The sequence below is a fragment of the Camelina sativa genome, chromosome 1 (genome assembly GCF_000633955.1).
Source record: "Camelina sativa cultivar DH55 chromosome 1, Cs, whole genome shotgun sequence".
In the NCBI taxonomy this organism is placed as follows: Eukaryota; Viridiplantae; Streptophyta; class Magnoliopsida; order Brassicales; family Brassicaceae; genus Camelina; species Camelina sativa.
Genome location: NC_025685.1, coordinates 11,889,042 through 11,898,191, shown reverse-complemented (window position 1 = coordinate 11,898,191; position 9,150 = coordinate 11,889,042). Strand labels below are relative to the sequence as shown.

At 37.1% G+C, this 9,150-nt stretch overlaps 2 protein-coding genes across 3 annotated transcripts; both read right to left on the bottom strand.

Moving 5' to 3' along the window:
• On the bottom strand, window positions 7-951 carry LOC104706996 (tuberculostearic acid methyltransferase UfaA1-like). Its single transcript, XM_019227707.1, has 4 exons — window positions 836-951; window positions 675-737; window positions 533-592; window positions 7-463 (listed from the first exon to the last, which is right to left on the bottom strand). Exons 1-4 carry the CDS (start codon window positions 941-943, stop codon window positions 389-391), a joined length of 306 nt encoding a protein of 101 aa, XP_019083252.1. The 5' UTR covers window positions 944-951; the 3' UTR covers window positions 7-388.
• Window positions 2,167-4,276, bottom strand: LOC104788426 (glycine-rich cell wall structural protein 1-like). 2 transcript variants are annotated; one of them, XM_010514181.2, is made up of 2 exons: window positions 2,938-4,276; window positions 2,167-2,723 (listed from the first exon to the last, which is right to left on the bottom strand). In XM_010514181.2, exons 1-2 carry the CDS (start codon window positions 4,037-4,039, stop codon window positions 2,527-2,529), a joined length of 1,299 nt encoding a protein of 432 aa, XP_010512483.1. In that variant the 5' UTR covers window positions 4,040-4,276; the 3' UTR covers window positions 2,167-2,526. The 2 variants fall into 2 exon arrangements, with proteins under 2 accessions (XP_010512483.1, XP_019083228.1); XM_019227683.1 differs by lacking the exon at window positions 2,167-2,723 and having other exon boundaries at window positions 2,760-3,625; window positions 3,686-4,275.

The window sequence follows — 9,150 nt, the reverse complement described above, 5'->3', positions numbered from 1 at the left end:
TGCCGTCTTCTGTAAGCGCAGCTTCACAATGACTAAAAAATGTCTCCATGAATTCGTGGCCAACATGTTCTAGCATCTCACTGAAAACATCGAAAATGTTATGTCGTCATAGACTCATAACACAAAAAGTTCATATTTTGATATACAAGAGAGATATTCCCAAGATATAATTCTGTCATATTTTTGAGCATCAGATAGTTGGCGATAATCGCAGAGCTTAAATGTTATCCGGTCCTGAAATTAAATAGTTAGTAATATAGCATTGGAGATCAGAAACTGAATTAATGGATTGTATACAAACCTTAAGTCTAGCTTCTTTAGCTTTTGCTTCTGCATATTTAAGCTGTTCAATAGAAAGAGTAATGCCAGTGTATTTGCATCCAGTTATTCACACCGCTTCAATGGCCAAAGTTCCCCATCCGCATCCAATATCTAAAACCTCATGATTCTTCTTTATCCTAGCCTGAAATTTCCCACTTTTCAATTCTCTAAAGAACAGAGAAAATGTCAAGTTCTTGCATATATATGTTACCTTATCAATGAGAAGATATATTTTTCTCATTTGTGCAGTCCTTAGATCTTCATCACCTGACTATAAATATAAACGTCTTAAATGGCGAAAGTTTAACGTCGGACTAGCAAAAAGCAAGAGAGTGAAGATGTTTCATTGTCACCTTGAATACCGCAGAGGAATAAGACATGGTATCATCCAAGAATAAAGCAAAAAGCTCATTACTCTGCAAGTTTACTCATGATGGATGCAAATCATTACACTTACAACAGCAAAGAAATGTTCATCTTTGAGACAATAACATATGGGCATAAGACAAGTTACAAGGTCATAGTGACGTGAAATGTTCCTTCGAGCTTGAGTTAAAGTGTTCTGCCTATAGAAATGCTTTAGGAAATGCTTTGCAGATGCTAAACCAGTAGTCAGAAACATAGGTTTCCACCAACCCCTGCAAAATCCAAAACAAGTGCAATGGGACAACTGAAAAAAAAAATTAGCTGAACGTTTCAAACTTTACCTATTTTTAGCAAGACTTAAGTTCAAATCTCTATTGGCAATGAGAATCTGCAAGTTTTCAATCTGTTGATCAGAAGTTTTGAAAAATCAATCTCCATGCTTCAATAATGTTATGTACCATACCATGATAAGATTCAAAAGTCCTGTTTCCTTATTGCAAAACGAAAAATCTCCGTTAATATAAGCATCAGCAAGTCCTAAATCAGACCGTGTCATAACCTGTGGGAAAAAAAGAATCAAGAATCCAGTTCTTGAGCTTCAGAAGAAAACAGTTTCCACTGATCCAAAGAGCTCTTCTAATTTGAACCATCAATGTTCTAGGCTAACCTTCCAGTAAAATTGAGGACTGTGAATCTCTAGTTCAGACTTCAAGTGACATCTCAAATCCTCTCCTTGGAATGTGATCATTGGTTCCCCTTCAATTATTCTGTTAGGATATAACTAAATGTAACGTTTCTAATGACAGAATTAGGAAGTTATACATTTTAGACAGAGGAGGGGGACTCACGTTACACAACCGGTTGATATGGATTGTGTCAAGAATCTAGTAACGAAAAACCGAGCCACTTTTTCAGTTAGAGACATGACCATGCGGTTTTGGTTTCTCGAAGAAGTCACCATATCGTTACCTAACAGACCTTGTGAAGCCACTTTACCAGCCTGAAGAAGTAGAAGGTATAATAACAAAATTGTAGAGGGAGAGAACTGGTATAATTAGAAATGATAGTATTAGCCTGAGAGATATATTGCTTGTGTGATCATTGATGTGTAAAATGTAACTTCAATGCATTAGAGAGTGAGAGAGTGAGAGACAATGAAATGTAGCGTAGGTGTTGTTTTTTATGATCCATTAAGTGTCAGTTAGGTGATCTTAAACAAAGACACCTAAGACTAAGCATGCACCTAACGGATATGGATCAACCAAAATCAATTCAAAATCTTATATCATCAAAATGCCAGCAACACAAATCAATTCGTAAGTTTCGAAAACTTCACAAGAATTATTTTAATATTTAAACCAACACGTTGAATATCTAAGAAACTTGTTGCAGAAGTAAGCAAAAGATTTAACGAGTTAACGAGTTCAAGAATCAACAGAAACCTCACAAGTTACGAGCTCATGAATTACGTATAGTCGGTTACAATATAACCAACCTTAACCATTACAAACAGACCAATTATATTGATCAAAGCCTTTTAATTAAACCAAGTTCTTAAATCATCCTGTTTGTTCTTCATTTTGATCCGGTTGTGTAGTCACAATCAACAGATTTTATAAGAACATTGACTTCCCACCAAATACAAATCCTAGTGTTTTACATAATAAAATGGAAATTATTAGAGTGCGTCTAACAAAACTCATAGCTCGTAATTCAAATAAAGACAAAGTACATAAAGCTCTAGTAGTATATTTGGTAACACACTCAAACTTGTAAACCATGTTGTACGTGACGTGACGTGAGACATGCACTCAATGCAACGTCTTCATGTATTTTCGTTTAGTGGTGTCCAATTCCGCCACCTCCTCCGCCGCCTCCTCCACCTCCGCCTCCGAAACCTCCACCGCCAAATCCTCCGCCTTTACCAAATCCACCTCCTCCACCAATACCTCCACCTTTCCCAAAGCCACCTCCTCCACCAAAGCCACCTCCTCCTCCGATACCACCGCCAATACCTCCTCCTTTGCCAANAAATCCTAGTGTTTTACATGATAAAATGGAAATTATTAGAGTGCGTCTAACAAAACTCATAGCTCGTAATTCAAATAAAGACAAAGTACATAAAGCTCTAATAGTATATCTGGTAACACACTCAAACTTGTAAACCATGTTGTACGTGACGTGACGTGAGACATGCACTCAATGCAACTTCTTCATGTATTTTCGTTTAGTGGTGTCCAATTCCGCCACCTCCTCCGCCGCCTCCTCCACCTCCCCCTCCGAAGCCTCCACCGCCAAATCCTCCGCCTTTACCAAATCCACCTCCTCCACCAATACCTCCACCTTTCCCAAAGCCACCTCCTCCGCCGAAACCTCCTCCTTTGCCTATTCCACCACCGATGCCACCACCTTTTCCAAATCCTCCTCCTCCACCAAAGCCTCCTCCTCCTCCGATACCACCGCCAATACCTCCGCCTTTGCCAATACCGCCTCCAATGCCTCCGCCTTTGCCAATCCCCCCGCCAATACCTCCACCCTTACCAAATCCACCTCCACCACCAATGCCTCCACCTTTACCAATACCGCCACCTATGCCTCCGCCTTTGCCAATGCCTCCACCAATTCCGCCACCTTTGCCTATTCCACCACCAATGCCACCGCCAATACCTCCACCTTTGCCAATCCCACCACCAACTCCTCCACCTTTGCCGAAACCACCGCCAACTCCTCCGCCTTTGCCAATTCCACCGCCAACACCTCCGCCTTTACCAAAACCACCGCCAACTCCTCCACCTTTACCAATGCCGCCACCAACTCCACCGCCTTTGCCAATGCCGCCACCAACTCCACCGCCTTTGCCGATACCGCCGCCAAATCCTCCACCTTTGCCTATTCCACCACCAATGCCACCGCCTTTACCGATGCCACCGCCAACTCCACCACCCTTCCCGATTCCTCCACCGATCCCACCACCTTTTCCAAACCCACCACCAGCTCCTCCACCGTGTCCACCTCCGATACCACCACCAACTCCACCACCCTTACCAAAGCCACCGCCAACTCCGACACCTCCACCATGTCCACCACCAAAACCTCCTCCGCCACCTCCACCTCCACCACCGCCTCCTCCAAAACCACCGCCTGCTCCTCCTCCAAATCCACCACCAGCTCCTCCTCCAAATCCACCACCGGCTCCTCCACCGAACCCGCCGCCAAAGCCACCACCCTTGCCACCTAAAGTCTTCTCGTCCTCATCTTTTCCCGAACTCACATCTCTCGCAGCAACATTCACCACAAAAACATGGAAACATAACAAAGCCACGAGAGTAGCTCCTCTAACGAGACGCCCCATATTTTTTTTTTTGGAGTATGTTTGTTAATTTGCAGATTGCACTGCCCGATGATCAAAACTAACCAGCAAAGACGGTCGATTATATAGCAACACTTAATTATCTACTTTAATCTTTGCATTAACTTACTGCAACTACTAACTACTACGTACTCTACTTACTCACTGCATTCAATTCCCTAAATCCTTTTGCGATCTCTTCTCCACATGTTTTCTTGTAACAAATCTCACTAATAATTAATCATATATTGTAGAAAAAAAACCAAGAAACCCACTTAATATGTATATCTAACAAGTAGGCTTTTAACCGTTTTTACCCAAATTACCTTGCACTATCTGACACATCAACGGTTAGAGGAGCTCGTAACAGTCTGTTAATATGATGAATAAAATACTCATGATAATTAAGTAATTGTATCTTACTATCTTCTTTATTATGATAAGTAAAGAACTCATAAGTAAATCTAAAAAAAAACAAAACAACTGATCATGAATTAATTAATACGTCAGTTTCTTTTTGTTTGTCTTATATCAAAATCTTTTCATCGCCGCTTTCATTTATAAATACTAAATCCAACAAAAAAAATTCTGTCAATTGTGCCACAAAACTCTGCTAGTTTTGATACAATGAAAACAAAAGAGGTTGGTTTCAAATTTTAATATTCATGCAGGAAATTAATTGAATTGAAAATATAAATTTCATTTTCATTGCACTTGCATAATTGTAGAATAGACTTTTTTTTTATAATGATAATGTGATCCCCTTTTACTTTTTCTTTCACTTTAAGGAATGAGTTTGCTATTTTTTGGATTGGAATCAATTAAAAAAAACAAATAATAATAATAAAAATACTAAATATTTGCCCAAAAAAACTAATATATTTGTAATGTGTGCATTTTGTTTTTCTTATATTCAATTCACAATTCAAAGGTTGTATTTCTTTTAACGTAACCAACTACAAAGGTGATGTGTTTATAGTTTGATTAGATCAAATACTATCATGTTGTGTTATTGATTTATAAATAAATAATGTCTTTTGGACATTAACAAATTCACAATGCATCCGATGATAATTTCACACGTGAACTCTTTTGATTAGTGATATTAATTTATTTTACTATAATGTCGTCATTGGTAGTTTTTCATATAAATCTAATTCATATGAATATATTTTTTTTAATAAGAAACAAATAACCATTGGAGCTTCCATACCAAACCATGTGCGAGTTAGATGAAGAATTTATTGCAGTTTGAACAAAAAAAGCCGTCCATTATTTTCTGACCTATTATGTCCTAACCTAAATGCAATGATATTGAATAAATACAGACCACTTGTGTACGTACTCATCCACCAATAAGAGACTGCTACATGGAACACGAATTGTTTCAGTGGTTGACAAACTTTTGGGTTTATTTCGTAACAATGGAATTCCTGAGGATCTTAATATCCTTTCCCGTTTCTTAGGGGTGAGTGGTTTATGTTTCTTTTGGCTCTTTCCGAGTTTGATTCAGTTCGGTTAATTACAATCAAAATAATAATGTTAAACTATCATTAGTAACCATACTAAGGTTATCGACTCAACTTGGTTTCCATCTTATATTAACCGACCATGTTGTACATAGTTAACCTAAAACAGATTACACATAGACCGATAGACGACTCTGGTTTGGTTAAACTAGCCACCCATAGTGTTAACCAAATTTCATTAATGTAGTTTAGTTTACTTCTCGTCTCATAATTGCTTTTTTTTTCTTAGTAGGGTAGACCAAAATGAATTAAATGACAGTGCTTAAACAAAAATCAAAAGTAAGCATTAATCGCTTGGACTTTTGATGCAGTTAATAGGAGGTTGGAGTAATGTTATACTCCTATAAACAGTATTTGAAAGAGATTGGTGTCTACTTTCTTAAATAAATCCACATCCCGATTTGCTTCATCCACACTCGATCGTCCCGACATGAAAGAATTAGGATTTTAAATAGTTAAAAGAACAAATTACCAAATATGTAAGTTGAACAGAATTTGTAATCAATGCATGCATATGGTGCAAAATTCTATGAATAATGTCGCTACTCTAGCTTTTTATTTTATGAATGTTGTTTTTCGTGTCCATATTGTATAAATTTCTTTATTACTGATAGTTTAGTACTTATACTTTTATTTGAGAAAAACAAATGAGATTACAAAAGAAAGAAAAAAAGTCTATATTTTTCTCTTTCATCTATGGTTTCGTGTATATGTGTGTGATTGTTTAGAGTTGTACACACTTTTTATAGCATTAATCTATTGTCTAGAGCCCTGAAATATTTTTTTTTTTTAAAACACTATTTTTTTTTCTGTTTTGTCATTATCATTGAGTCATGAAAATCTACTACCACTTATACAGTCGTGAGTACGTACCTCGTGATCCTCGATCGTGACCTCGTCTCGTTATGTCAAGATTGAGAACCGCGATTTAAACACACGAAGACTTTAACAAGTTCACGGGCTGTATTACGGATACGGTCTCGTAAGATAACTCTCTTGCCTACAAAAACCACTAAGAGAAAAAGAGATGAAAACAAACTGTAGAGAAAAGTTACACAAAGGACGAAGCTCTTTTCAATTCTACTATTGGGCCTGTATTAAACCCACTAGACACTAGTATTTATTCAAGCCCATTAAAGGCCTCATTATTATTATTTTTGAGATTTGTTTTTAAAACATCCAGATAATAAGAAGAATTCACGCCTGCGACTTTTCCACTTCTCATCTCTCTTTCTCTCTCTCTCTCTATCTCTCTCTAATTTATCCACTTTTCCTCCTCCGTCGATCTCCGGCGACAATATCTCAAACTCTGATCTACGCCTGCATCATACTTCCCCGATCCACGAAGGCACCGTATACTCTCAGATTCATCCGCCTCCTCCGATCGTTTTTTTTTTATTCCCTTAAAAAAAACTTTTTTTCTTTTTAAATCTTAATTTTGAAAAAAAAATAATATTATTATATGTTTTTTTTTGTGTCTGTGTTCGCTTATTTTTCTCGACAGTCATGCGTTTTGACGCTTTTCGCCTCAGACTAAAAATGAATTGACGTTTTTACCCCTGATCCTTGTTTACATAAAGATAAAAGAAGAAAAACAAATGAATCAAAACCAATACCACCACCAAGCGCGTGGCGTACAGTCGAGTGATCCAAGAAGAGGCGCCACTCATTCTCAGAGTCAGGGCGCTGATGCACCGAACTGGCTCTTGGCTGGCTACATGGCGCACGAGTTCCTCACGTGCGGGACTATGCTGGGCCGAAAGCTGTATCCTGGATGGGCCGAAGTTGGGCCGCTTGTCTCGCCGTCCCCACTACCGCAGCAGCAGCAGCAACAGAGGGAAACGAAAAAGGCTCGGCAGAGCTACTACTCTGACGTGGCGGATGTGTTCAAAACAGATGGGAACCACGTCCCTGGTGTGGTTAACCCGACCCAGCTTGCTAAATGGATCCAGATGTGAACCTACAGTTTTACTAAGGTCGTTAACATTTTAATTTTCCGTGTATTTTAGTGTTTTCTTAACGATAGTCTCTTTGTGTCACACAATGATGAAATAATAATTGTAGACTTGTGTTTTGTCATTTTATTAGCTACATATACATCATCAACTTGGATCTCGATCTTATATATGAAAGGTCTGGCCATCATCTTTAAATGGGTTCATCATTATTTGATTTTTGCATAACCATAAGTTATAGTGAAAATTGTGAAAAGATATACTTGTGTCTGTGTGGTTCGTTGCACACGTGTGTGTGTGAACCATATGTGGATGAAGAGAGACATGCATTGGTTGTAGTACAATATTCACGCACAAGTAAAACAAATTAAGCATCATTCAAAGTGGCATCTACGAATTCGTTGAGGAAATGAGCACATGATCAGCACCATAAACAAACCTACATAACTCTAGAGATTGTCACATTCCGATTCTCATCAATTAAGACACGCCCACAAATTTTTTTTAAGATATATCAATCGACCTAGCTAGCAAAAACGCTCTACCAAGAAAACAAAGCGTTGAATAGTTTGTAATTATTACCATCTTTTGGGTCTGTCGATCTTTGTTGCACAAATTTTTGCTAGAGGTCTTGCAATTAGCTAGTGAAAAAATTGTATTCAGTGTATTAAAAAAAAGTTATAATTATGAACCAAAGCAAATGCGGTGGGAAGAAGGTAATAGCGACCTCTAAAAACCAAGTGGGGAACATTGAAATTAGAATTTAATAAGCAATGATCAAAAGGGGGATATTGAAGACATTTTAATAAGCAAAGATTTAAAAAAAACTTCGTTTACTTTTCTTTATCAAAATAATTTTTGAATAAAACAAATTAATCATAAACATACATAATACATTACACATTCATAAATCATAATATATATATGTATATACATACAAATATAATTAATTGGGATTCCATAACCATAACTGAAGTGATGATCTGTACGTTGAACCATATTTGTTATTTTAAGACGATCGAACTTAACCAAAAGTAGAGGTTTGTGTAATTTATTTCGTAAGAGAAGTTTCTGTAGCATTAACCTATTACATTTGATCGAGTTATGCATATTATATAGATATTGGTACTTGATTTTGTGTGTTTCAAGTGTGACTCACATATTCTCAATTTAAAACCTAAAAGTAGTTTATAAAACTGGTACGAGTTGCAACACTAGTGGCTAACTATATTTAGGACTTCAAAATATATTATTGGGTCAATAAAGTAGAGATGTAAAACGAAATGATTGTTTCCAAAAAAACATAGAACATTTGGTCTAATGAGGTCGTGAGAGGGTTAATAAGAATTAAGAAGTTAATAATGTGAAGAAGATACGACTTAAGGCCCATTACAAAAGGAAGGTCCACTACTCAAATTATCACCACTATATAATTGATACAAGCATTTTTCATAATCACTAGATGATATAAAGGTCTAAGTAACCACCAATTATCTTCGTTGATCTTGCTTTTCAATTATTTTTTTCTCTCCTATGATTGCATTGGCCAAAATATATGACTTGAACATTCACAGCCAAATTGGATTTGTTTTGTTTTAATTATATGTAAAATATCATGAAACTGTTGATG

Bases quoted from the DNA above. Each gene is read 5' to 3' on its own strand.
- LOC104706996 (XM_019227707.1), bottom strand. From the start codon at position 943: ATGTTTCTGACTACTGGTTTAGCATCTGCAAAGCATTTCCTAAAGCAT. The intron at 738-835 runs GTAACTTGTCTT...GTAAACTTGCAG, and splicing joins TTTCACGTCACTATGACCTT to AGTAATGAGCTTTTTGCTTT. The intron at 593-674 runs GTGACAATGAAA...TTATATTTATAG, and splicing joins ATTCCTCTGCGGTATTCAAG to TCAGGTGATGAAGATCTAAG.